At 40.0% G+C, this 26,552-nt stretch overlaps 4 protein-coding genes and 1 long non-coding RNA gene across 6 annotated transcripts in view; 1 reads left to right on the top strand and 4 right to left on the bottom strand.

The window, feature by feature from the left end:
• Window positions 1–287, bottom strand: part of LOC134088594 (alpha-(1,3)-fucosyltransferase 7-like) — a 163,173-nt gene extending 162,886 nt beyond the window's left edge. Inside the window, exon 1 of the mRNA XM_062542637.1 lies at window positions 214–287. The gene's annotated coding sequence lies outside the window, so the exon portion shown is untranslated. The remainder of the gene's footprint in view (window positions 1–213) is intronic.
• Window positions 288–1,918: 1,631 nt separating this feature from the next.
• Window positions 1,919–7,592, bottom strand: LOC134089403 (uncharacterized). Its single transcript, XM_062543846.1, has 4 exons — window positions 5,275–7,592; window positions 3,892–4,104; window positions 2,296–3,372; window positions 1,919–2,091 (listed from the first exon to the last, which is right to left on the bottom strand). Exons 2-4 carry the CDS (start codon window positions 4,100–4,102, stop codon window positions 1,919–1,921), a joined length of 1,461 nt encoding a protein of 486 aa, XP_062399830.1. The 5' UTR covers window positions 4,103–4,104; window positions 5,275–7,592.
• Window positions 7,593–8,372: 780 nt separating this feature from the next.
• Window positions 8,373–13,741, bottom strand: LOC134088580 (uncharacterized). The gene is made up of 2 exons (XM_062542603.1): window positions 13,675–13,741; window positions 8,373–12,107 (listed from the first exon to the last, which is right to left on the bottom strand). Exons 1-2 carry the CDS (start codon window positions 13,684–13,686, stop codon window positions 10,143–10,145), a joined length of 1,977 nt encoding a protein of 658 aa, XP_062398587.1. The 5' UTR covers window positions 13,687–13,741; the 3' UTR covers window positions 8,373–10,142.
• A 2,102-nt stretch (window positions 13,742–15,843) lies between these two features.
• On the bottom strand, window positions 15,844–18,059 carry LOC134089516 (serine/threonine-protein kinase/endoribonuclease IRE1-like). The gene is made up of 4 exons (XM_062543959.1): window positions 16,792–18,059; window positions 16,377–16,540; window positions 16,085–16,305; window positions 15,844–15,951 (listed from the first exon to the last, which is right to left on the bottom strand). Exons 1-4 carry the CDS (start codon window positions 17,672–17,674, stop codon window positions 15,930–15,932), a joined length of 1,290 nt encoding a protein of 429 aa, XP_062399943.1. The 5' UTR covers window positions 17,675–18,059; the 3' UTR covers window positions 15,844–15,929.
• A 2,292-nt stretch (window positions 18,060–20,351) lies between these two features.
• LOC134089515 (uncharacterized) lies at window positions 20,352–22,066 on the top strand. 2 transcript variants are annotated; one of them, XR_009940068.1, is made up of 4 exons: window positions 20,352–20,394; window positions 21,103–21,262; window positions 21,493–21,736; window positions 21,901–22,066. It is a non-coding gene; the product is annotated as an uncharacterized LOC134089515 (long non-coding RNA). The 2 variants fall into 2 exon arrangements; XR_009940067.1 differs by lacking the exon at window positions 20,352–20,394 and having other exon boundaries at window positions 20,458–21,262.
• The last annotated feature ends 4,486 nt before the right edge of the window (window positions 22,067–26,552 follow it).

Below are 26,552 nucleotides of genomic sequence, written 5' to 3'. Positions count from 1 at the left end.
CGCTTCTAACATCATCTCTGTTTGGATCCTAATGAATGCATTGAGCTAGCTAAGTGCTATCAAAGTTGCGCCGCGCACCAGAGCCAGTGAGTGCACGCACGCATTGAAACATGAGAGGTATGTATCAACTCGTCTTAGTTAAAGGGATATTCCGCCATTTTTGGAAATACGCTCATTTTCCACCTCCCCTCGAGCAAAACAATCGTTATTTACCTTGTTCCCGTTCATCCAGCCATTCTGTGAGTCTGGCGATACAACTTTTAGCTTCAGCCTAGCATAGATCATTGAATCGGATTAGACCATTAGCTTCTCGCCTGCTAGCTTCATGTTTAAAAGTGACTAAGATTTCTGGTAATTTTCCCATTTAAAACGTGTCTCCTCTCAAGTTAGAAAGTGCAATAAGACCAACTGAAAATGAAACCTGCCGTTTTTCTAGGCTGACTTGACATGGAACTACACTCTCATCTGGCGTAATAATCAAGGCAACTTGCAAACATACCATAGGCACAGTGATATCGTACGCAACATCTGAAAATAGTCCCCATAGACAACAAGCAGTAGTAGTGCCAGTAGTTTGCAAAGTTGCCTTGATTATTACGCCAGATGAGTGTAGTTCCATGTCAAATCAGCCTAGAAAAACACCAGGTTTCATTTTCAGTTGGTCTTATTGCACTTTCTAACTTGAGAGGAGACTCTTACCAGAAATCTTAGTCACTTTTAAACATGAAGCTAGCAGGCGAGAAGCTAATGGTCAAATCCGATTCAATGATCTATGCTAGGCTGAAGCTAAAAGTTGTATCGCCAGACTCACAGAATGGCTGGATGAACGGGAACAAGGTAAATATCGATTGTTTTGCTCGAGGGGAGGTGGAAAATGAGCGTATTTCCAAAAATGGCGGAATATCCCTTTAAAGGAGAATTCCGGTTTGAAATTGAGCTTAACTGTACCGAAACATGTTAAGGTGTACTCACACGTGTTTTAGACGGACCTTCGCTCACCCCCCAGCATTCCGAACTCCGCCGTTTTCAGCCTAGCTTGCAGTAGGCTTGAATCTATTAGATTGGGCATCACATAGCCTATGCAGCTAAATCGCTATTTTTAAACCATTAAAAAGGTTCCAAGTAATTCCACACTGCATTGATAGACTTCTGAGGGTCCTGACATTTAAAACGAGATACTTAGAACTTTGGAAGTGCACAGGAAGTTTATTAAAAAAGACTGTTTATTCAAGCAGTGCCTTCATAGAATCTCTCCGCTGGGCGCCATCTTGTGGTGATGTCGCGATAAGTCGACTGACGAGCACAAACGAACAGGAAAGACAGGGGGACATATTGCAAACATTTTGAGCTTTGTTACTAATCATGCTCATGTAGACAGTATAACTATATATTTCCTATGAAATTACTTTTGCAATATGTTCCCCTGTCCTTCCTGTTCGTTCGTGCTCGTCAGTCAGTTTATCGTGACTTGATTACAAGATGGCGCCCAGTGGAGAGATTCTATGAAGGTACTGCTTGTAAACAGTCTTTTTTTCAATAAACTTCCTGTGCATTTCCAAAGTTCTCAGTATCTCGTTTTAAATATCAGGACCCTCAGAAGTATACCAATGCAGTGTGGAGTTACTTGGAACCGTTTTAATGGTTTAAAAATAGCGATTTAGCTGCATAGGCTACGTGATGCCCAATCTAATAGATTCAAGCCTACTGCAAGCTAGGCTGAAAACGGCGGAGTTCGGAATGCTGGGGGGTGAGCGAAGGTCCGTCTAAAACACGTGTGAGTACACCTTAACATGTTTCGGTACAGTTAAGCTCAATTTCACACCGGAATTCTCCTTTAAGGGAATAATGTCGTTTAATATGAAAAAAAAAAACGGTGAAGTGTTCCTTTAAAAAAAAAAAAAAACCTGACACACAGTTCTTACCTCTGAAGGAGCTCAAGAGTGGAACCCAGGTCTACTGGATAGTGGATATTCAGGCAGAAGTAGCTTCCAAACATCAGGCAGATGGCAGTAATGAAGTTGGAGATTTGGTCATTCACGATCTTGCCGTCTATGCTGAGCATGAACAGCCTTGCAGCATAGCAGGAGGTTCCTGCAAAGAATAGCACACCAGCTATTAAAATGCCGTAGTGCAAATACAAAATGTTTTGAACATATCAGACAGTATTGTAGTGAATCACATAACATGAAGGATACAAAATATAACTGGGGATGAATCACACCTAGTATTTTTAAATTTGACATGCATTTATATAACATGACCATACAGGCCCCTTCAATAAACCAGAATACTTACCACATACAATGATGCAAGGTGTCACAGGCAAGTTTTCCACGAGTACTTCGTTTGCCAGGCATGTCTCCTCGATGTAGTAGAAGAGGTTCCCCTCTTTTTCGTTGAAGTATGAGAGAAGAAGAAACACCATATCCTTGATGTCATCGGAGCTGCCCTCCAACGGTCCTCTCTGAAATTTCAGCTTTGTTGCGGTCTCAAAGACGCGTTTGCTCTTGTCTGCACAAGCGGTTGTCATGAAGTTCAAAAGGCGTTTTCCCTTTTTTTCTACACTATTGAGAAAGGTCTCTTTAAGTTGTAATCCTGTGAGCTCTAGGAAATGGACGGTCATCCCTATTTCTTCAAACAAAAAAGGCCATTCCTCCGTCAGGCTTTGGAGATCTGTTCCTGTATTTATTGCTTTGCGTTGGGAGTAGTATGTGCACCCCATGAGAGCTTTGACCTCTTCTGGACTGAAGGTACGCTGTTCATGAAGCATCTTCATTTTATCCCTCTTTTCCTGTTGGCTTTCCAATGTCTCACTGACTGGCATGAACTTCATATTCCACTTAATGCAGCCATATGTGTCCTGAACAACCGCCCTCTGCTCAGCTGGGATTTCATCTGTGTCGGAGTCACCGGATTCTCGTTTGCGCCTCTTTATCCGTGGTGTTGAGGACCGCTTCACATTGTCAATACGGGCTTGTAGCTGTTTGACAAGTGAGTGATATCCAGCTCCCACTACCTCACCTTCTATGACGTCTTTCAGGGACTGTGGATACTTGGCAACTATTCTTTTGGCAACTTCTGTAGACTCTAGTTTACTTGGAGATGTGCAAGCATTCATCATTGCAGAGACAATAATCCGAATCATTTCTCGCCGTAAACGTGGACTTGGCCTTTTCCCTCTCTCCAAGCACTGCATCAAGTCTTCAGGAAATTTTGCCCATGGAATCTGAAAGCTGTCAACCCAATCTGCAGTTCTAATCCGATTGCTGGGTGAGGGGCAAGGGGAGTGTGAGGAGCGAGTGGAGGTAGGAGAGGTGAAAGGTGAAACGGAAGGACTGATGGCTGACTGGCTGTGGGTTTCAGGGCTCTGAACTGTAAAACAAAAATAATGAAATTAAAGACATTTTAAACTGATTCGTGGTCTGTGTAGCAGTAGTTCATTTGATAATTGCAAATCAAGTATTAAACAAATCAAATATCAAAATATTCTGCCTAAATCGATCTAAAGATGTATTATAGAATCTGCGCACTGTTCTAGCGAGAATATGATGGAAGATGACTGAAATGTAATTTGTGGTTTAGCTGCAGAGATACAGATTTTGAAATGACAGTATGTGAAGTAAAGGAATCTATCCAAAGTCACCAGCGTTATTGACACAAGGCATTAGATTCATCCCGCAAGCAGGGTTATCTGATTTTAGAGGTGGTACATGATCAAGAGACACACATTTCCAGGATAAGACAGATCGGGGGAAATTATCAAAAATCAGTGTTCGCTTTTCAACGTTTTCTTTTTTTCCCCCATCAGAGCATGAAAAACAATGATTGGTATTCAAGACCAATGGTAATCCTTGGTATATGCTAAAGTAAATTCTGTTGATTTGTACTTACTGGTTAGTTTCCATGCAGCAACCAATCTTCTCGCTTGTATTGGTCGTAGAACAGATGCAAGATCAGCCTCCTGTAAAAAGTGAAAATCCTCTGTGGTCTCAACCCCCAATGACTGTAGGGTCTCCTCCACAAGGTCCAGAATTGGGTCTGGGAGGTCTGGCAACACCTTAGAAATGGAACTTCTTATGCTGTTTTGATCTGAATCAGCCATTTCTAAGAATGAAAAAGTAATAAAGTTCAGTTTACACCAGAATGACGGGCAATAGAAAGGCATGCATTATTGTGACAGCACACTGTGTTTCAATGGAACCAACTGATATCCATCCTTCTGGTAAGATGGCAACGGATAGAAATCAGTTAAGTCACTAATGTTCAGACACTGCATCTTTTCATTGTCCTTTCTAACAGAGTACATATGGAAATGAGCCAAGAACTCGGCAGTGTACACTGACAAAAGAAAATGAATAGTGTCATTTTTGATCAAAATAAGCACTAGTTCACCAAACTCCACATTATCCGTATTACCAGTCACAAGGAATTGTCCTTTTTTGTACAATGTTCCCTTATAAGACATTTCTACTGTGACCTTTGTGATAACATCAGTGAAGCCACATTGTCTGACTGCATTTTGAATGGCTTGACTGTAGAGTGCCAGGTAAAATGGGGAACTGTCTTTAACTTGCAGGACAACTTGGCCAAGTGATCCTGCTGAGAGGTAAGCCTGCAGCATTTGATGTCGTTCAGAGAGAGTAAAGCAGAGGTTTTTGAAATTCTTTAAATTCCTTGCACATGTCTTAAAATAACTGTGCTTGCTCTCGAATCTCATTGTCCAGAGTCTGATCAAGGGGCCAAATTTCAGAATGAGTGCCGGATAATGGCGTAAATAATGATGCTTGGGTTTCAACTTAGTGTTTGGGAACAGAGCTTTTCTTGACTCTAAATATTCTTGAATAAGAACATCCAGAAATGCAACCTGAGGCACAGAGATTTTCTGAGCGCATACCATGTCCACAATGTCTTTTAGCTATGTCTTTTAGCTGCAGAATCAACTGCCAAACATCATCAGCTGTGTCTTTCACTCTGTCACCAATCAAAAGAGGCAGCAGCCTCAGAAAATTCCAGTTCTGTATGGCCTGTCCTGACAGTTTCTTTGCTAGGGGCCTGACTGCACATGGCTTCGTAGAAGCATCAGATCCACAGTATTTGAACTGATTAATGCGCCGATTCAGAGTGGAATAAGTGAACCATTTCTTTGTCTTAACAAAATACTTAAGACACAGTGCAACATCATAAGACAAAATGCCCTCAAAGATGTCATGGCCTAGACAAGGTGGCAGACCTGGCTGACAAACATGAAAGTAATTTAAAGAGTTGAAAACTGACCTGAACTTCAATCCTTCTGATGTATCTTCAGTCTGGAGGCGATCAATGGCAGAATCGTACTTCTCAACAGTGCGCTCTGGTCCACACAGGTTTGGATCATCACCCTGAAATTCAGATCGAGTTATGAGACAGTAGCGACAAAAATATTGTGAAGTACTGAAATTTTCCGAAAAACCACCAATGCAATGCGAGCCCAAATTATCGCCAGCAATGCAATACAGGGTCCCTCTGACTACCGTTTTATGCGATGTCACTATCCCATTCTCTTCCAATTCCTTCAAGTCGCCTAGTAATTCAGAGAACACCTTAGCATGCCCAAATTCTTTGAAGTCTTTCTCTCTGCACAATAAAACGAGTGACATGTGGTCTGTGTCAGACCGTACATGAAGTGGCAGATTAGCAACAGAAACATAAACAGCTAATATTTTATGTTTGGTCTTTGCAGAGCCTAGAGGATTAGCAACTTCAAAGGCATCCTGGTATAGAACTAACTTTAGACAGGACGGGTTTTGCATAAAAAAATCTTTGTGTTTAAATATTTGACCATCACTAATGTCGCTTAGAACATCCGCAGAAGTCTCAGTCGAGTGTGCTCCTGATACACGACTCAGCCATAGATCAGACTCTAACAAACATTTCAAAGTCTCCCTCACTGGAACATAATAGGCAAACCTGTCTCTCCGATTCTCATCTCTTCCTAAAAACAATTTCTTAGGCTCAACAAAGTTGAACATTTTTTTGAAAGTCTGAGTTCTTGAGTATGCTGTTCGCATCGGCCCTGTATGACATGTAGAAAACAGATCGAAACCTCTGACAGACTCACAAACTTTGGTGATGTCCTCATCTGACAATGGTGTGTCATTTTTTAGCAATGAACTAAGTTTACTCAAGGTATATGTCTGACCTAAGTCATGAATGTTTTGCATCTCCTCAACAATATTCTGAATGGTCGAAGCAGGTAACAGAAACTGTCCCTGTAATTTCATGTAAAACAAACTGACATTTCTGAGAAAAAGCTCACTGAAATTGTCTGCTATATCCAGATCACCTTCATCTGTGCCTCCCTCATTCACTTGAGGGCTAAAGCTATCTGATTCAGTTGCAGCTGTTGCAGCAGTTGCAACTGATGACTGACATGCAGATTCTCTGTATAAGTCACTGATACTGCCATCTGAAAGATCTCTGTGTTTCCGTGACATGTGAGATGTAAATGAAGATCTGATATTGAAAACACCTGTGCATCCAGTCACTGGACAACCTACTGCACGTCCTTCAGCAATATGTTCCTTCAAGTGTGTTAACAGATCCTTGATCTCTTGACAATGGTGTTCACACAAAGCAGCTGGGCATCTGTACGTATTAACAACGGCCCCAACAGAAACATGGGCAGCGGGTACGTTATGCCTGCGGTAAAAATGAGCCTTAAATGCTCCATATCTGAAAAATGTCCTTCCACAGTCGGCACCACAACACTTGAATAAACAATGTGGTTCATTCCGATGAAGTTTGCAATGAAGAACATAACCTCTGAATGTCTTCACTGACTTTCCACAGAAATTGCAATTCAACATTTCAAGCTACATTTAACTTAACTGTGAGGACAATAAAAAAAACTGTTGCTATGCACCTGATAAGATAACCGATATGTAGGAAACTTCAACCAAAAAAAGAGTAGCAAAAAAATAGCTTTCAAATTAAAAGTTTTCCTCGCCAAAGCAGGACGATCAATACAACAATTCGTACAGAGCAGCACTACCTAAACTAAGTGAGCGAGCCCTTCCTCTGAACAGAAAAAAGGCACAGTCAACCGTTACCTGGATACTTTCGAAAAACAATGCTGGCATATGATAGGTTGTACAAGACTACGCCACACCCAGTATTCAGAAAAGCGAGGGAGAATTAGCAATGTGGTTCATCTTAACGATTACGAATGCAATGAACAAACTTATCAATGTCTACACCAACTTTCCAAAGAAATGACATTTCAACATTCAAGCTACATTTAACTTTGAGGGCAACACAATACTGTTGAGCTGCACCATGAACCGTGACATACATACACGGCAACAACTAGAATTACAGCAATTTAACTAACCTAAAAAGAAAAGAAAAACTGTGTTTCCAACAACTCTATTTCAAATAAAATGTGTTCCTCGCCCAAACGTAGTGCTCTCGTACAACCACCCGGACAGAGTAGCTAGCTAGCACAACTAACAGTAAGTGAGCACTGCCACTGAGGGAGAAAAAAGGCGCAAACTTCCAGCTGCTGATTAAAAGTCGCGCTTTACCTTGGAAAACACCGCTAGCTTAAAATGATTCAAAACCCTAAGGACAACCGTAGCCTGAATGAGATAGGGGGCAATACGTTTTCCCAGAACCACGGGAAACAACTCGAAATAAACTATTTGAATATCTAAACTTCACGACATGAGAGATGGTGGAATTATTTGATAGCGCTGCAGCACGAACACGTTAATGGAATAGCCTACCGCTGCACAACGTGGGGTTAGCTAGCTAATGAGCGAAAACATAATAATCTGCCTGATTAGCCCGACAAATAGACACAACAGACAAAGCAATTATGTATTCACTACATGAAGGAAATGAAGCACAGTGAGGTAGAATTGAGAAAATGTAAAATAAATATATGTATATTACCTTCTTCGATCTGGTCTTGTCCAAGATGCTTGCTTTTCTCAACGTCTCTCATCTATCTTCAAGTGGCCTCGTGGTACGCTGCGCCGCGCATGCGCATGTCTCTCAAAATGTCTTGATTTTTACCGTCTCCGTTTCACATGTTCCAGTTGTTTTGAATAGTTGTTTTAATCAAATAATGTCTAATAAGGTTTTCAATAATAAATATGGGTATTTTCAAGCAAGCAGACGTTTCATTTGTAGCGTAGGCCCTACCCTTCCACTCATTAAAATCGGGCTCCCTTTGGGCCACCTTTGACCTCAGTGTCACACTATTTTGATACCTTAGTGAAACATGAAGTCATAGCCCACTTAGGCCTACTGCTTCAAACTGATTAACTTAAGTTGTTGAACAGAAATGGAAATAAAGTTTAGTAAAACTTTGTTCATAAGTGGTGCCAAAATGTTGGTACAAGTGTAAAAATATTTCCATTTTAGGATTTATTCATTTGTTTCTCAAAATAGTGGTGTGCCATTACAGTTTTTCTCGATTGTTAACACACATTTTCTGAAAACATGCCTCATATTCTCAGAACTCTACACACAAATCCAAAACAACATACACAATGGGCAAAACTCCACAATTCTCCTGCAAAATGACATTTTACCTTCAAAACAATGTAATTTCTCCTCAAAATGCTCTTTTGTTCTCAAGAGACACACACAAACCATCATATCAAGACATTTATAAGGACCAGTTGAACACTGATGTGCTCAGTGTAAAACACTGCGATGAATTGAAAACACTTCTTCTCCATTCATTATAATGACTTGGGCCTTTTTTTGTTCAGTGTTACACTACAAACAGTACTACAAACAGTAGATAAGCTGATACAGTAAGTTTATATGCTTACCCTATCAATATTTTGGAATATCTCATTGTTTTCTATTCTTTTTCTTTGTATTTGCCGTAATGTTATGCCGTTTTTTCTAGGACAATGCTCATGATTTCATTTTCCTGTTCAGGAGACAGAAAACCTTGTGTTGGTAATCTTTCGGCTGCCAAACAAATAGTAAAATACTGTAAACTGTGTAGGAATAGAAAGTAGGATTACTTTACCCAAATACTTGAAACATACTTTATTTTTACAGTCCTACAGAACAGCCCACAGGCAATACTGTACTACTGTGCTCATTGAGCTGTATTGTACTGTCCGGTACTGTACTGTATTGATACGCAGCACTGCAATGTTCTAGTGGCTCGGATCTCATCAGAGATTACGGTCCTTGGCCTCCCCATCCTCCTACTCTCTCACTCCTCTGGCTCTGCCTCTGCCTGTACTACTATACTGTAATACTAAAGCTCTGATTGCTAATTGTAAGACTGTGTGACAGGAGTTTGCCCATGTGATGAGTCAGTGTGCATGGTAGGGCAGTTAGCTTTAGGATTTGAATGGCAGTGTGTTCCTTGAGAGAACAAGACATTTTCTTCATGAAAATTGTGTCAAATGCAGAGAATTGTGTGTAGTGTTTTGAAAACAGTGTGTTTTAGAACGGCAATTTGAGTGTAAAGCAGAAATTGTGCTTATAGTTCAACAGAATCGATTCAGGAGGTTGGTGCATGAGCTACATATTATTGGAATTGTGTCTCAAGTACCAGAAATTGTGTGTAAACAATTGAGAAAAACTGTAGTTTGTCTTAAAATAAAGTGGTGTGCCATTTCTTGATTAAGGGTAATTCAATGTATCTACTGCAGTGATAAACTGTTTTGTGATTCATGGTCTATTACTGTAGCCAATTCACAGTTCTTCACTGTAATGTTTCACATGTTTGGACAGTACAATTCAAGTTTTGCGCCGTTTCTTGATTTAGGGTAATTACATGTTTATTCTACAGTGATATACTTTTTTAAGTTCTATGGTCCATTAATGTAGCCAATTCACAGTTATTCACCGTAATACTCCACATATTTTTACAGTAGAATTACCGTTTCTTGATTTAGGGTAATTAGATGTTTCTTCTACAGTGATGTACTGTTTTAGGTTTTATGGTCTATTACTGTTGCCATTTTACAGTTTTCCCCTGTAATTTTTACAGACTTTTTTTACAGTGTACTCACACACACACATGTATGCACACGCACACATGCGCACACGCACACGCACACACACACAGTCTTATTCTGAATAACTGTGTAACTATTGTTAATATGTAACATACAGAATGAACAGTATTAGTTAGACAAAGTAGTAAGCCTATTGTTCTCACCAATCAAAACATTTTGGGGTTTGATGTCCCTGTGAAGCACTTTGTTATCCTGACTATGAATAACTTCTAAACTATGAAGGACTTCCTTTACTTTTGTCTTAAGAATGTCCATCTTTTCCTGATGGTTTTCTGGTAAAAGTTGATTGTCTGGTTGAATGTATTCCTCCAGGGTGTACTCACAAAGCTGAAGGGCTAAATAGCCAAAGTTTTCATCCTCAACAAAGTCTACATATCGCACAATACTGGGATTGTCAAGCCCACGTAATAAATCCTCCTCATTTTTAAGCAGCTGGTAGTTTGACTTGGTCATGCGTTTAATAGCAACTTCAGTGCCATCGTCCCTAAGACCAATATAGACTTCTGTACCATCACTTCCTTTTGCAATAAGATGATCAGGACAAAAAGTAAGATTCTGTACGTTCTTCTCTTTTGTTCTTCTGTTAGCAACTGCTTCCAACTTGTCCTTCCAGCGAAGACTGGTTTGGTGCCAACGTCGTGGATTTGTCATTGTTACGGTGTCAGAAGAAAATGGTTGAATACTTGACCTTTGCTCATCAGTAGAGCAAGATTCATCAACTGAATTTTTGTCTGAAGCCATCTCTGAACCAGAGACCATGACAGTTGTTGAGGTTTTCTTTTTATTTCCCTTTTTCTTCTTCTTTTTCTTCTTCTTCCTCTTTTCTTTTTCTTCTATTTGGGAAAACACTTCCTCTTCAGGTGATTGCCCATCGGAGGATTGCTTTGTTAGGTTGTCATTCAGTTCTCTCAATTTGTTTTTTAAAATTTCATCCATCCCACTGTCTGCAGAGAGCAGTATCCTCTCAGGTACTGATGTGACACCAAGGGATTTGATTACCTCATGTACACGCCCATATGAATACAGGTGTGCTATTATCTCATAAGTTATTGCACCAGTGCGAATTGGGTACATTGGATGTGTAAAGGGCATTATGCCTTTGCACAGCTTGCACAGCTCATCAATAAATTGATCATCTGAGCCATCTTCCCTAGTCTTCTGTGTGATGATGTTTAGCAATTGCAGAAAGACATCAGGAGAGGCAGCCAGTTGAGGTGTTGCTAGACATTTCAAAAGAAAGGGTATGAGTTGGAGAGAAAACCCCAGTGGTATTTCCTTCATTAGACACAAAGCTGAGCATAAATTGCTTACAACATTTGTACAGTGTTCTATGGGCATTGTGGTTAAGTTTTTGATTGTCACATCAACATATTTGTCCAAATTTTGAGAATCTTTAAGCCACTTAATAGTCAATTGCCTATATGTTGAAGCCTCACGTCCAACCATTGAAAACATCCGGTCCAAAATGGTATGCTGCATTTTGGGGTGTACCTCTAAAAAATGCTGCTGGTGCAGTATGAACACATCCTCTGGAGCCTTTGTTGCTACATCACAGCAAAGGTCAACAAACCGAGCATAGTTTGTAATTTGGTCATCTTCCAAAGATAGCTCGTGTAGCATTTGCGATAATGTATCCATTTTTGGATTGTATACCCAATTCAAATCAGGAACTGCTCCATGTCTGAGTAATTCCTTTACAATATCCTTTCTGTTGTTAAATGCAGCTTGTACAATGGGCAATCCCAAATTAGGATCAGCTTTTCCATGTAATAGTTGTCTAACTATATGAACTGACGCACTGTACTGCAGCGCATACATCAAAGGTGTGAAACCTCTAGTTGACGGGATGTTAGCATCAGCAGCTTCTCTGAGAAGGTATGTGCAGATGTCTTCATTTCCACAAGCAACCGCTGCACATAAGGGGGTGACATCATCTTTCCATTGCTCACAAGGATACCGTTCATTGACCTGAAATTTCATCTTTTTTAACTTCTTGAACTTCCCATCAATAATGCACTGCATGACGGGATGTGTCTCCCTCTTGACATCCTGAGGTTGTACAGTATATACCTTCTGTGAAAAGAAGATTGATTTAGCATTAAAATTACCTTGTTCAAAGCATATTATTCAAATGTCGTGTTTTATTCCCTGAAAGATTCTGAGTGTGAAAATGTATTCTGAGATGCACCGTAATGCTGTGACAATATGAATGTTAATGATAGTGACCACTGACGGATGTTGTAATATAACTCTCATTTCCACTGCTTCCAAATTCCACTGAGATAGAATGAATTGAATACTTTAATTTCATTGCACAGAATACAACGAAATTAGAATGCTGTGGCTGTGAACTGACCGTGAACAATCGGTGGTGCTATTTCACATAATACACAACCTTAAAGAGACCCTATGCAACTTTTTCATAAAATCGCTTAGAAATCGTTGTTTTGCTTGACTGACCAGTTTGATCGAAAACAGTAAGATTTCCTCCCGCCCCCAGTGTCCCTATCCGCTATTGCAACCTTGCAGTTTGTGCAGGAGGCGATCGCTCCTTGTTTACACCTGGTGATAGCAAAGTTGCCATGGGCTAGCCTAATCACAAATGCAAGTCTTGAAACAAATAATGCAACAACACCTATATTTTGAGCAACAAACTGACATGCCCCAGAATTCAGTTTTGGGGACAGAAAATCACGCTAACATAACTATCAGCTTCGCTTGTGGGCCTTGAACATCTCACAAAAAGCTCAGATCAAGGTTTATTGTCATCCATGAAGCATTAAACTGTGCCACCAAAAAGGCATGTCTTATTGAAAAGAAAAACAAGTTCTTATTCTCTATGTCTTATTGACATAAAATAAATGCTGTTGTGTTGTGACAGTGCCAGTGACACAGCTTATTGTGTCATATTAATGTCAAATGACCCAGAGCCCAAGTTTCTACAGAGGGACTGTTGCTGTTAGGGCCGAGCAGACAGGGGGGCAGGTGTTTCAAGGTAAAACAAAAAAAGCCACCCCATTAACCAGCAGTTATGTTTTTTCTTTTATTTTGTATGGTGTCAGGGACTCCACTACAAATTGTAGGAACGTGGTCTTTATCACCATGATATCACACCACATCCCCCACTGACTGTCATCGGCAATTGAACAGCTAGGTTGATGTACAATATACTGTAGATAGGCGTAATATTAAATCATTGACCTCTTTGGGTTTTTTTTTTTATTAAAATGTTCATATTTCATAATTTAGTTATTTTAACTGGTAAAGGGTAACATTTTGTGATGACACAGAAGGTTTCAGTTAGGTGAGCTAACAAGAATAGTGACATTTTGTAGGCAACAGTTACCCAACAGCACTATATCTGGGCAATGAATCCTACGAGCTACGCCTTTATACAGTAGCTTATCAATAAAGGTGTGGATACTGAACATTTCCAACAAACCACATTGCAAAATGAATAGCGTTAGAGAGCTTGAGCACACCTGAGGTTGAATTATGCACACAATACTTAATTTTTCAGGGGTGCTGAGATGAAATGTAGGGGTACACCCTTTTAAAAAAAAGCTTGGTCAAAACTCACTGTCAGAAAAAAATTCTGTCTATTTCTTACGAATCTTTCCAATATAAAAATATGACTTACCAAAGGCAACATGTCACAGATGACCACCACAAGTTTGGAAAACTGAAGACAGAATTGAAACTGTAGATCAGAGAGAAATGTGTACCAGAAAGATAAAATGATGATAAAACGTGGGTGGGGCCTCATGGCTTGTCAAGTCATGACTTTTTCAACTCTTTCTGAGTTTTTAATTTTGCTATGTCACAAAAATAGTTGACTGATGAATGCTGAATATATCCAGCCAACTGACAAGACAAACACAAGATTGACCTCACCGGATGGCACCTCTTCTCTTGCTAATTCAAAGTAAAAACAGTTTTAGAACTGTACGTCCATGTGACACAAGATTTGGACTTAAATGTTATTCTATTGTAGTTATACTGTAACTCTGTAGTTGTACATTTATGTAATGCTTTAGTCAATAGCTTAAATGTTGTAAGTTTGCTTTGGATAAAAGTGTCAGCCGAATTCATAAATGCAATGTAATGTCATGAACATTTCTGAGAGACTTTCCTTATCATTGGTCACTGTGGACATTCATATCTGTTAAATTGAAAATGTTAAAGTTAATCTGCAACATTTCAAAGACAGATAAATAGATAGATAGATAGATAGATAGAAAGATACTTTATTGATCCCCAAGGGAAAATTCAAAGACACTGCATGTAAAATATGTACATTTTAACAACAAAAACAAATCCAGAAAATCAAAACATCCACTTTTGACAGGAAGATAGACAACAATGGAGAGACAATCAACTGCAGTAAGTTACTCTTTAAAAAACTTCCTCAGACTTGGTCTTGAGTTCCAGTCTTTAACTTTAGCAAACTTGTAGACACTCGAGAACAGGTCAGGAAACAATGTCATCAGCTCAATCTGGTCTGCATCAACAGAGCTAATGAATAAACAGAAACATCAGTATACATCTACCAGTGCCAATTAGGAACTTCACATTTACTGGTTGTGATTTGAGCTAAGTTAACTTACTGGTGTTCGTGGAGATTGCGTATGAAACGCAGTAGAGCCAGAGTGTTCTCTGGGTAGGCCTTCTTCTGCTTCTCATCCAGCTTGTGGACCAGCTCAGAGGGGAACTGGGAGTATATGTGTGCAAAAATGTACACATTTACTGGTGGTAAACTAACTGGTTGAACTGATTAACTTTCACATTACTATTTCCATATGTGTGACAGTGAGACTAGTAAGTTCATTCTTTGCACATAGATCTTCAGATGTAAGGATTCAACTCACTTTGGTCTTCCAGTCAGAGAAGGTTCTATCCACAGTCAATATCTCCAATTCCTCCAGGAGCTTCTTGTCAGCATTTCGAAAGCTCTCTACTTCTTTTTCATTCCCCACTTTTATCAAGTACTCCACTTTTCTGCCAAATAACAAAACACACCATCAGAGACAAAAGTGAAGAAAATAAAATGTTATTTCTTTTAACAGTGCAATCATACTGTTTTCACATGTTAGTCTGAAATGCAAGAAAGTAGTAGGCCTGACTCTCAAAAAGTCCATTTGAGCAATGAACGTTGAGGGGTTTATGTACGAAGGTATTACTGATGATGAAATAATACAATATATCATAATAAGATGTCAACACACAGCAAGATAATGCAGGGCAGTCATTTTTCTCCACTTCTCCAAGCGCAAGACGGTCACTGGTGTTATCATTTTAGTTAAAAATAAGAATTTAAAAAAATTGATTGACACGCCCATGGGGGACAAAATTCATTGGCAGGCCCATGGGTGCGCAAAGTTCATTTGACAGTTTGTCAAGTTGTGCACTTGTAGAAGTGTAGAAGAATTACTGCATTATCTTGCTGTGTGTTGACATCTATTATCATATATTGTATCATTTCGTTATCACTAAAGTTTTGGTTCCTTTTGATCTGAACTGTACAGAAAAACTGTAATTAAGATGGTATACATAATTTATGCAACACAATTCATTTATTCCCTTTGCTATTTTTGCAAACATGCTTTGTGACTTCAAGCCTAGACTATGCATTAATACGTAGGCCAGTGATACCTCGAAACACCTTGAAATTGGGCTGTTGTGTGTTAGACTAAAGTCACAATTTATTGTAACAGAGGTAGCTTATGTCATAGCAAATAGACTATAGCGAAGAGAGCTTTAAGACATTTATTTCACTTGTCTCAGTCGCTGGAGTGAATGCAGACCATGGGCTTACCCAAATAAATGAATTCATGAGATGATCTGCATCTCCCTTTACCTACAGCTATGGTTGTGCTAACCCATTTGCACCCCCTCTTAGAAAATACTTCCAACATCCCTGCAGGGAATTACATAAATGTGGCCGGATTATTTCACTTCCCTCTCCCAGAACACTCACTTTAATTTTTTTTTTTTTTAAAAGCTTGATATGCCTCTGTCTACATTGTAGTAATAACTGTGGTGTGTCAAACCTCTCATTTTTCCAGAAGTAGGGGTGAGTGAGTGTTTCCTCCACCCTTGGTCTGTGGCTGGGTTCAGCCTGGATCATCCACTTGATGAGATCTTTAGCCAGCTCATCTTCCACCAAATCCAAATTGTACTTCCCGTCTAGAATATTTGTCTCACAGCGACTTCCTTTCCCAAAAGGATGGTGTCCACAGGAGAGGATGTAGTACACCAGCATTCCTGCAACCTGAAAGGAGGCTGATTAGGAATCCAAAGTTGCATGCATGCCCAACTAAGCATGGTACATCAAGTGCTCACCTGAACATCTGAGCTTCTCTTAAAGCCAATGTCACTGTCCTCCTCAATAACTTCTCTGGACTTCCAGCATTTGGTCCCTGCAGGCCTGGTGACCAATGTTGTTTGTCCAACATTCAGTCTTCTGCTGATGCCAAAATCAGCCAACCTTGCTTTTCTTTGAATGTCTTGTGAAGAAAAACTTTTGTCAGGCAAAGCATTGCAGAATGGCTCACAAATGAAGAAGGTATATAAGAATGTAAGCTTAACACACTGTAAAACCCATGAGCACAGCATGATGTACCTTTGTAATTTAATTTAAATATTGAAATTGAGCCAGCGAAATCTGCCTTACTCTCACTATCTCACTATCTCACTCACTCACACATATACACAGAGAGAATTCTGCACATACAAAATAAATGGCCATTGTTCTTACCAATCAAAACATTTTGGGGTTTGATGTCCCTGTGGAGTACTTTGGCTTCATGACAATGGAGGACTTCTAAACTACGAAGAACTTCTTCCACTTTTGTCTTCAGAACGATCCTCTTCTCCAGGCAGTCCTCTGGTAAGCCACCTTGAATGTATTCTTCCAGGGTATATTCACAAAGCTGAAGGACTAGGTAACCAAAGTTTTCATCCTCAGCAAAGTCCACATATCGCACAATATTGGGACTTTCAAGCTGTGGCAGACGCAAGAATGCCTCCTCATTTTTAAGCAGCTGGTAGTTTGACTTGGTCATGCGTTTAATAGCAACTTCCGTCCCGTCATCTCTGAGGCCAAGAAATACCTCAGTGCCATCACTACCTTTTGCAATCAGATAGTCCAAATTTACACAAAAAGTGAGATTTCTAACTCTCTTCACCTCTGCCGTTGTCATGTTAGCAAGCTTTTCCAACTTTAGCCTCCAGCGTACACTGATTTTGAGCCAAGGTCGGGGAATTGATATTGTCTCAATGCCAGTGACGGACGGAAAAGTTGTAACACTTGAGCTTTCATCAACAGAGAGAGATTCCTCCACTGAATTCACTGGCGTGTTAAAGTCTGAAGTTCCAGTCATTGAACCAGCCTCCACTTCATTTATATGTTTGTTCTTCTTGTTCTTTTTCTTCTTCTTCTTCTTTCTTTTTTCTTGTTCCAGAGTAAATGTTTCCTGATCTAAAAACTGCCCATCTGAAGATCGCTTTCTAAGACTTTCATTCAGTTCTCTCAATTTCTTTTTCAAAGGTTCATTTATAGAGCTATCTGCAGCGTTCAAAACCCTCTCAGGGACTGATGTAACACCAAGGGATGTGATAACCTCAGGCCCCCCCCCCATATAAATATAGTTCGCTTATTATCCCATAGGCAATTGCACTAATTTCAGCCGAGTACTTTGGATCTGTAAAGAGGACTACGCCTTCGCACATCTTTGAGATAAAGTGGGCATCCCATCCATCTTTCTGTTTGGGGGTCTTTTGTGTGACGACATAAAGCAATGTAAGAACTGTTTCAGTATTATCCCTGGTCTTTGCAAGACACTGCAGAAGGATGGGCACAAGGGAACATGAAAACTTCACTGGTATTTCTTCCATGAGGCATAAAGCTGAACATAAATTGTTTGCAACAAGCTGCTGTTGGGCTGGGTTAGGAAGCTTTGAAAAGTTTTTAAGTGCCTCCTCTACATATCTGTGCAGGTTTTGAGATTCTTTTAGCCACTTAAAGGCCAACTTTCAAGGTGATTGTTTAACTTAATTTACACCGAATCCTGTAAGATGATGTCAATTAAAAAAAATCGTACATAGGCATATATACGTTTTACAACACCAACGGGCAGAAATATAGAAGAAAGTGTACCCATTCTCAGCTAGGCTACCAAAAACTGACCCTTTCCTTGAGAACGCGCTTATGACGCAAGGGCAGGTATATACGTGAATTTACTACGACGTCACAATGACATAATTTAAACGAAAAATTCTTCCGGGTGGCTAAAGCGAAGCGTTCTCACTATTAAACAAGCATTTCCATATAATTTAACCAGTCTTGGGAGGTTGAGAACACGTAGTAAATGGTTTGAATGAATTATATTCTTGTTGCTGGGTGCTTTGTGATGTTTGCAGCACTAGGGGGATATACCTTTAAGAACACGGGGGAGTTATGGGATAGAAAACAGAACAGGCAGGAAAGCGGGAAGCTAGATGGTCAGGGTGATTTTATGCACGTTATGCATGAACATAATAAATATGCTGGAGTTACACAGCTATTTGCGAAACGTTGTTGTCATCTGAGAGCCAGGACAGGATTATTACATGTGTCCTAACCAGACACGATGAAAGCAAACATCATAAGATATTCTTCTAATCGGAGTGTCCTGACTGCAGGCATGCAATGCAACGTTTTGAGATAACTTTTGTCGGACGCCCAGTTTCTCTTTCTGAGTTGGGACAAGATTCAGATCGCCAACAGGTAAACTGATTAAGAACAGACGTGGTGAAAATTCAGACAGATGAGGGAATAAACTCAGAAGATCGTATGAATGCTGTAGCCTACCTTTGTCTTGTCATGTAATTTGTATAGGAGCCCCAGCCTACCATTGAGTAGTTATTTTAGTCACTGTTGTTTTGACTCACAATGTGTTAGGCTATGATGGATGGTTTGTTTCCCTGTCATCCAATTAAAAAGGCCACTATCGTTTTCTGTCGCTCGGATCGGATGGCAGTGACCTTTTTTGACGGTGAAATATGGATAGGTCGCTGTAGCCTAGCGCTACTCCGCTAGGCATTCACTCAAACTACTAGCGGTAACGATGAAACCAATGTGGTACACACATCAAACATCCATCAGAGGTAGCCTGCAACGATGTTTTTGTACAGTTCTCATGTATTTTGCACTTACAGTAGCTGTTATAGCCTACGTTGACGCTGTTGAACAGCAAGCAGACTCGCAGGACAATGAGCGACTTTAGACAGGTGAAATTGACGAGTGACAGACAGCTAAACAGAAAGATACTTAGTCGGTATATCGTTTAAGATGGCGTATTGGCTATGACTTGCTGTACGAGAGACTAACATAAACAATGTGCATTAAGGTTAAGCACGCTATTTCAGTGTGGCAGATAACGTGAACTTAAAGACTAACGTATCGACACAGTTTATTGACTTGACCAAATGTTATAATGTCAAAATAAAGGTTAACTGAAAATGCCTTCATGAATATATTTTATTATGGATCAAGATTTACACATGAAACTGAAGTCTTGCTATCTTCTCACTCATTTTGTTGACGTCCTCTTATACCTCACCTAGTCGTCTCCGCTGGATATATGTTGTTTCCGAGGGAAACCGATAAAACCCTACTGAATTTGCTGAATATCTGGCGGCGCAACCCTAAATGCAACAGGTTTTCGTCATGTAACTGTCGCCACAACACGTTTTCGTTAACTACTTGATCAATAACAATGTTTTAACTACGTTTACAGTAGCCGTTTACAGTAGTAAATCAATGGAAGCAACTCGCGTTCTGCCACCCGGAAGTATTTTTTGGCCCATTCAGGCCATTGTTTACCAACATTCTGAAATCACGTATTGGCGCGCTGCCCTTGCCTTGCTCTCATTGTGGGTTTATGTAGTGGAGCAGTGGTAAGAGAAAAGAAAGCTTGACGTTATCGTTATAGTTGAGTAGGTTTGAGTTGTCACGATGGTGAATTCTTGTGTTTGTTATGGATGCAACAACTCCAACTTGTCTGGCCTTCGGGTCCACCGATTTCCAAACAAGAAACACAAAGATGTCCGTGCTTGGGTACGTTTTGTCCAGGCAAAGAGAAGCAATTTCGCTGCTTCCTCGGTGACGATACACACGGTGGTGTGTGAAAAACACTTCACACCGGACAGCTACAACCAAGGAGATCTTACGGAATTTCGCCTGGGATTTCGACGAAGAGAGTGGGTTAGGCTGGCAAATGGAGCTGTACCATCTCTACATGCGAATCCACCATCAAGGTCTGGCGGGAGTGGAGTCACTAGCAGAGAATCTGCACGCCGAAAACGGGAGATTTGCACAGTAAGTGTTATAATACCTTATACAGATTGTTTCATGGAGCCCTGTATGTCATTTTTCAAATGTTTTTTTTTCTCTCTCGACGTTATAATAGATTAGTCATGGCATTATTTTTGATGACTTGAATAATGATAGCCTTCAAGTTAGCCCAAGAGCCTGCCAAGCTGCTACCGTCAACTTGTGTTATCAAGGCTGCACAGCCTCCTGTCCTGACACTTACTTTATTGTGCTAATAAGCTGATTTATTTGATACCGTATCCAAGTAATGCTTTACAATATTAGTTTCCTTGAAGTTACATGGAAGTTGCCTTGGTTGTCTGTGACAAATCAAAGCTTACAAACAGAACTGCCATGTTAGTATGGAAAGGGAGCTTTTACATCGTACATCGAAATGTAGCCCTGCTTGTCATTTTGCAATGTTTTTTTTTTCTCTCGACGTGGAGTAGTCTCGACCTAACTTTTATTTGCTGGAATGATGATGGCTTGGTGAAGTTAGCTCCATGAAGGCACGAGAGCCCATCAGCTTACTCTTGAAGCTGTTACTTTATCCAAAGGAGGCTGCGTCTGAGCCTCGTACTTATATTGTGTCAATAAGCAGATCGTATTGATAACGCATCCAAGTAATACTTTACAACATTAGTTTAGTAACTAGAAGTTACATCGGAGTCACATTGGTTTTCTTTGAATGTTGTGGTTTTGGTCTGTTTTCAGATGTTGGTAGAGAGTGCTGCTAGCAAAGATGGGGCGGGTGCAACTACCACTTCAGAGCCTGAAGATGATGGAGATGGAGACATCTCTACGATGGACCCCGAGCCAGTAGTGGTCAATCGTGGATCACAGTGCAACATAAGATGTTTACATCGTTCATTGGGTAATTATCTTATATCTAGCATTCACCATACATGCCATACAATCACAAAATAAGGATGACATGATTCTAGTTACTATTTTTGTGATTTACACTTTTCAGGCAAACATTGCAAATTATGAACTTTATCATACTAGAAAATATAGTTTGTACTGGTTGCATTACATAGTGCATGTGTTTTTAACTTCACTAATAATATGTTTGTTCTGCTCTGTTTGTCTGCACTTGAACAGGCGTACAGAAAGCACTGGATGCTGAGAAGGACTGTGAAGATCTGAAGCTATGGAGGCCAGCTGTTATAAACCATCTATACTGGACCGCAGCTTCCACCCCTATACAGGAGATCCAGATGAGATGCAGGCGAAATGGCAGAGCATGATCAACCATATGCAGTATATACATCAACACAGCACTCCTGAATTCCCCAGTTGCGCACATCCACCGTTGGAAGGAGAGGCAAGGCGTGGCTGGAACCAGGTACAACATAGTAGCCCATGTAAAAATGTTAAGAGGCGAAACTTTTTAAAATGCTTGTTAAAGAATGTTTAGTTTGGTTTTATCAATACATAACCCCATGTGTACTAATAATTACTTGTGTTATGAGATGCGGCAGACTATATGACAGAATATGTTTCATGCAGGATCACCAGCAGCCATTAAACTGGAGAGTGTAGCTGCCAGGAAAGCACTGGTGAAAGATGTAAGACAGTTATCCCCTCAGCACCAGACATTCTCCCTAGAGGCCTACCATTCCCTCATTCTACACTTCGCTCCCAAACACACGGGATTCTCTTTTCTTGGGATGTACAGCAGGTAGTGTTCTCACTTAAACGTATCGATAGTAATAAAACTGTGACATTGTTTAATTTCAAGATATTGCTATGCTTTTGTACTTTTGTGCATGTGCAACACTAACAGCAGGTAAATGGTGAATGAATATGGTAACAGCATTTCATATTGTGCGCAAAATAATTGCAAAGTTGAGTCATTGTCTTAGACCCATTTGAACGACAATTGCACTCATTTGCACGATTCACTTACTACACACTCATTGATGCACTTGTTGTGGTTCTTGAAATTGTTGTTAGAATTGCTCTTAAAAGCTTTACATGTTTTTACCATGTGGTAAGTCGCTTTGGATAAAAAGTAATGTAATGTAATGTAATGAACTGTAAACATTAATCTCATGTGTTGTATTTCTGTTGCATTAGACTGCATTGGATTATCTTTGGAGACCTAAAGCTCGAACCAGTGAGGATGAGGCACGCTACACCGTTCGCTACCCGCAGTTTAGGAAAGGTGGCTGGGCAGTCCGCCCAATCAAAGAGAAATCATCGTACGGTTAGTAGTTTCACTTAGTTTATCAATATATTTTATTTGAATGTATCTTTTTATGTGTCAACCATTTTACTAAATGTGTTCTTAACATGTCTTTCCTCAAGGATACGCAGCCAATCTTATGGTGGCCTTAGTAGGGGAATACTCTAGATCACCACAGGCCCTGCAAGAAAGAAGTGCTGTCTTGTCTCCTGCTGCCCCGCCCCCCCTCACCACTTCCCTTCAGAAGGTTGCCAAGGATGAGGCAGTCAGCCTCCATCTCGCACGACACTCACGATTTGCAACGAACATGCAATAAAAGATCAGTTTTACCAACAGTTTGGTTCGCTATGAATTTATTAATCATCTTCCAAACGGGGCCATCGGAAACCTTTATACACTTGTACTTCTTCTGCAAACTGCCTCCTTATAGCTGCAACAACACATGAAGGTATGGCTTTCCTGATGTCCCTGCCTAGAATTCCATACGCCCAGCGGACAACCTGCCTGTAAGCTGTGAATCGAAACTGTCTGATGGAGATGGGGACATTACTTAATTTTGATTATGCCATGTTTTCAAAGTAAACCATTTTGATGGTAAATATTGCATGTCCTGTTGGCTGATATTCTACTGTACTACACAACAACCTCTGGAAACCTCAGAGTTTGAAAACCTGCTTTACAGGATTTACTGTTTTTGTGTAGAATAGCTGGCTATTTAAATTAGATTTTTTTTTTTCCAAGGTTTTGGACAAGGGACCAATAGGCGTCGACCTCCCTACAGCACACACTCTCCACTGCTGATGGCATAGACACATCTACCACACAAGCAACTGTTAAACAAAATGTGCTAAGATAAACTCACTCTCCTTTCCTCATTGTAGCTCTAATAACTGTTGTAAGGCCTTGTAAGAAATGACATGTAGACTACTAATTTCCTAAATATTAGGTAAATATGCACTGGGGATTTTTTCCGCGATTGCATTCACATAGCGGCCACATTACGGCAAAACTAGGCTAGGTCAACAGCAGAGAGTCTGTTCGCAAGTTAGGTGCTTTGCAAACGAACTTTGGACAAAGCCTAGGCGTCTGCTAAATAACAATAAAATAACCACAACAATAACATAATGTTCGTCGGAAATAGCCTACTAAGGAGCAGCCTAGCAGGTCTGAAAGCAGCGACTGATTAAAAAAATCAGATTGCAATTTCAACAACATTTCGAGATATCCCTATCCCCAGACTAGCCGACCATCACAGTAGCTATAAGCATTTAAAATCTGGGATAAACATTTTACTACACATGCGGCTCAGATGGTGACAATCTACATGGATGCTTGAAACACAAAGTCGACAGTGAATTTGCTAGATATGATTTATTAAAAACATTGCAATGTGATAAAGGCAGCCCCCTTTAGACTAAAGCGTCCGCTAACATAGCCGTAACCGTAGCCTAAACAAGACAACGTTACGTTAGCCGCCGTTAACCCGTGGTCACTCACCAAGACACTTGCCCAATTCTCCACCGATTATCCTCACACTACAACTACAGTATCTCCCTCCTCTGGCCATTCACCCTTCCCCTAATCTCTACCGGACCCCTCTCTCGTCTCATAATTATAGGCCAATGGCCCGTCGTAAGAGTCGACCGTAACCTGCTCTTCTCTATCAGATTCCATAACAAAGAGATAACATTCACCTGTCCCCGCGTCACGTTCGATCAGGCCGGTTTTGAGACGCGGAAGTAATTTTAATCACGATTTCTTTCAAAAACTTTTTAAATGTACATTTAAGATTAATTTCTTCACCGAAATCAAGTTCCTACACTATTTGTCTATACATCCAACCACAGGGGTCTTCAAATTGAAAGTTGGTCTTTAAGCCCCAATTGTCTGTATGCTGAAGCATGGATACCGGCAGCAGTGAATACCCTATCAAAAAGGGTAACTTGTGCGCTCGGGTGTACATCTAAAAAATGCTGGTGGTACAAGTTAAATATTTCCCTTGGATGCTTCTTCTGCATGTCGCACATATGGTCAAAAAATAATGCATATTTAGCAATGACAATATCTTGCTCATCTTCAGCACATAACTCATGTAACAAGCTAGATAGTAATTTATCAGTGTTTGGATTTGATATGTAATTTAAGTCAGGCACAGCTCCATGCCTGAGCAACTCCCTTGCTTCATCCTTTTTATTGTTACACACAGCTTGGGTTAATGGGGTGGGCAATCCGAAATTGGGATCAGTTTTTCCATGTAATAGTTGTCTAAATACATTAATTGACACATTAGAACCTAAAGCATACATCAAAGGTGTTAAGCCTCTAGTTGAGGGGATATTAGGATCCGCCCCCTCTTTAAAAAGGTATGTGCAGAGCTCTTCACTTCCACAGACAACTGCTGCACAGATAGGGGTGACATCGTCGTTCCACTCTGCACAAGGATACAGTTTGTCAACATTAAAGGTCTGGAGCAGCTTGCTTAACTTCTTCAAGTTTTTATCAAAAATGTGCCGTATGACGGGATGTGTCTGCCTTTCAACATCTTGCTGTTGAACACCATGTTGTACAAGTTGTGCATGAACGATCAACAATTCGACTTAAGGTCTTTTCCCCTTTTCTGGAGCGGCAGCAAGCAGAGCAAGCTTAGCCTACTGTACGTGATTTAAAAAAAATAAACTTACCAATGGCAACATAATTAAGGCTACCACAAACTGCAAACGAACAAATCCAAGGTGTCTGCAGGGATTTAAATCTCTTCAGGCGGGAAAAGTTTAGGGCAATTTCCCTTCTATCACAGGCAGCCACAGGTTTCTCGGAAATTCCCCGGTGGCCGTGACTGACTTTGATATTCCAGATATAATACAATCTTATCTGCAGCGACTCAGATGGTGCAAATTGTAATAGCAGTCAGAGATGGTCACAGAACGGCTAATGTAGGCTGTCTTATTACACATTTGCATGATGATTACAGTAGGCTAATATCTCAGAGGAAATTGTGGTAACACTTTCTATGAAGATCATTGCCCTAATTTATATAGGCCTACATTCACAACACAATTGTGATCAAAGTCATTATAATAGGCCTAATTATTAGAATGATGTAGCCTAGGCTACTGTACAAAAAGGCATGACACTAAATATAATATAATATATATATATATATATATATATATATATATATATATATATATATATATATATATATATATTATATATTTATATATATATATATATATATATATATATATACAGTATAACTATAATGCTCAACCTGTTGCTTTAATGGCTATTACAACTAACGGTTACAGATTATATGATCATGACTAAGGCCATTTTGCATTGTCACCAACCATGTGTAGCCTAGCTACACCCCCTGACCACTGCACTGATGCATTTTAACAAATTACAGTATATGCTTAGTATTCACAAGATAGAATAAGAGCGTGGTATGGTGTCTAGTGGTCTTTGAAGGTTAATATCTTTTTTAAAAATTATATTTGGAAGCATATTTTCTGCACAGAAATGTTGCTAAAACTCATGTGAAGTGGTCTGTTTAGCATTTTAAATTTTATTTGTGATCTACCTAAAAGTGTCCCAATTTACCTTACTTCACCCTATAGGCAAATCGTTCACCTAACACAGCTTAGATGTAGTGACTCGCTACCGAGAATATCAGCCATGCAAATTCAAGAACGGCGGCCCGGCAAATCTTACGACAATTGAAACATTACTTCATCAGGAGACAGCTCTTTGGAGTTAGGTTTGGCCTGTTGTTAATCCTTCACCTCCAAAAGAAGAGCATTTTCATTATGTGGGGAGATACAGTAGCCTAAGTCCGAAATTTGCTATTTACTGTACATCAGCAGAGTAAAATATAAAGATATCGCGACTCTAGAGGGAGCGCAATCGCCAAAAATAGCCTACCTAAACCTGTCTAGTGTAAGAATAGAATAAGAATAAGTCTTTAATTGTC

Source organism: Sardina pilchardus, chromosome 8, assembly GCF_963854185.1.
Source record: "Sardina pilchardus chromosome 8, fSarPil1.1, whole genome shotgun sequence".
NCBI classification, from domain to species: Eukaryota; Metazoa; Chordata; class Actinopteri; order Clupeiformes; family Clupeidae; genus Sardina; species Sardina pilchardus.
This window is presented reverse-complemented; position numbering and strand designations above follow the sequence as displayed.

What these genes read in the sequence shown, in the direction of transcription:
- LOC134089403 (XM_062543846.1), bottom strand. Translation starts at nt 4,102, where the DNA reads ATGGCTGATTCAGATCAAAACAGCATAAGAAGTTCCATTTCTAAGGTG. An exon ending in TGCTGCATGGAAACTAACCA is followed by an intron (nt 3,373 to 3,891) that starts GTAAGTACAAAT and finishes TTTGTTTTACAG; the next exon opens with TTCAGAGCCCTGAAACCCAC. An exon ending in ACCTTGCATCATTGTATGTG is followed by an intron (nt 2,092 to 2,295) that starts GTAAGTATTCTG and finishes TATTCTTTGCAG; the next exon opens with GAACCTCCTGCTATGCTGCA.
- LOC134089516 (XM_062543959.1), bottom strand. Translation starts at nt 17,674, where the DNA reads ATGGGGGGGGGGCCTGAGGTTATCACATCCCTTGGTGTTACATCAGTC. An exon ending in AGAGAAGCTCAGATGTTCAG is followed by an intron (nt 16,306 to 16,376) that starts GTGAGCACTTGA and finishes GCCTCCTTTCAG; the next exon opens with GTTGCAGGAATGCTGGTGTA. An exon ending in TACTTCTGGAAAAATGAGAG is followed by an intron (nt 15,952 to 16,084) that starts GTTTGACACACC and finishes AATTCCCTGCAG; the next exon opens with GGATGTTGGAAGTATTTTCT.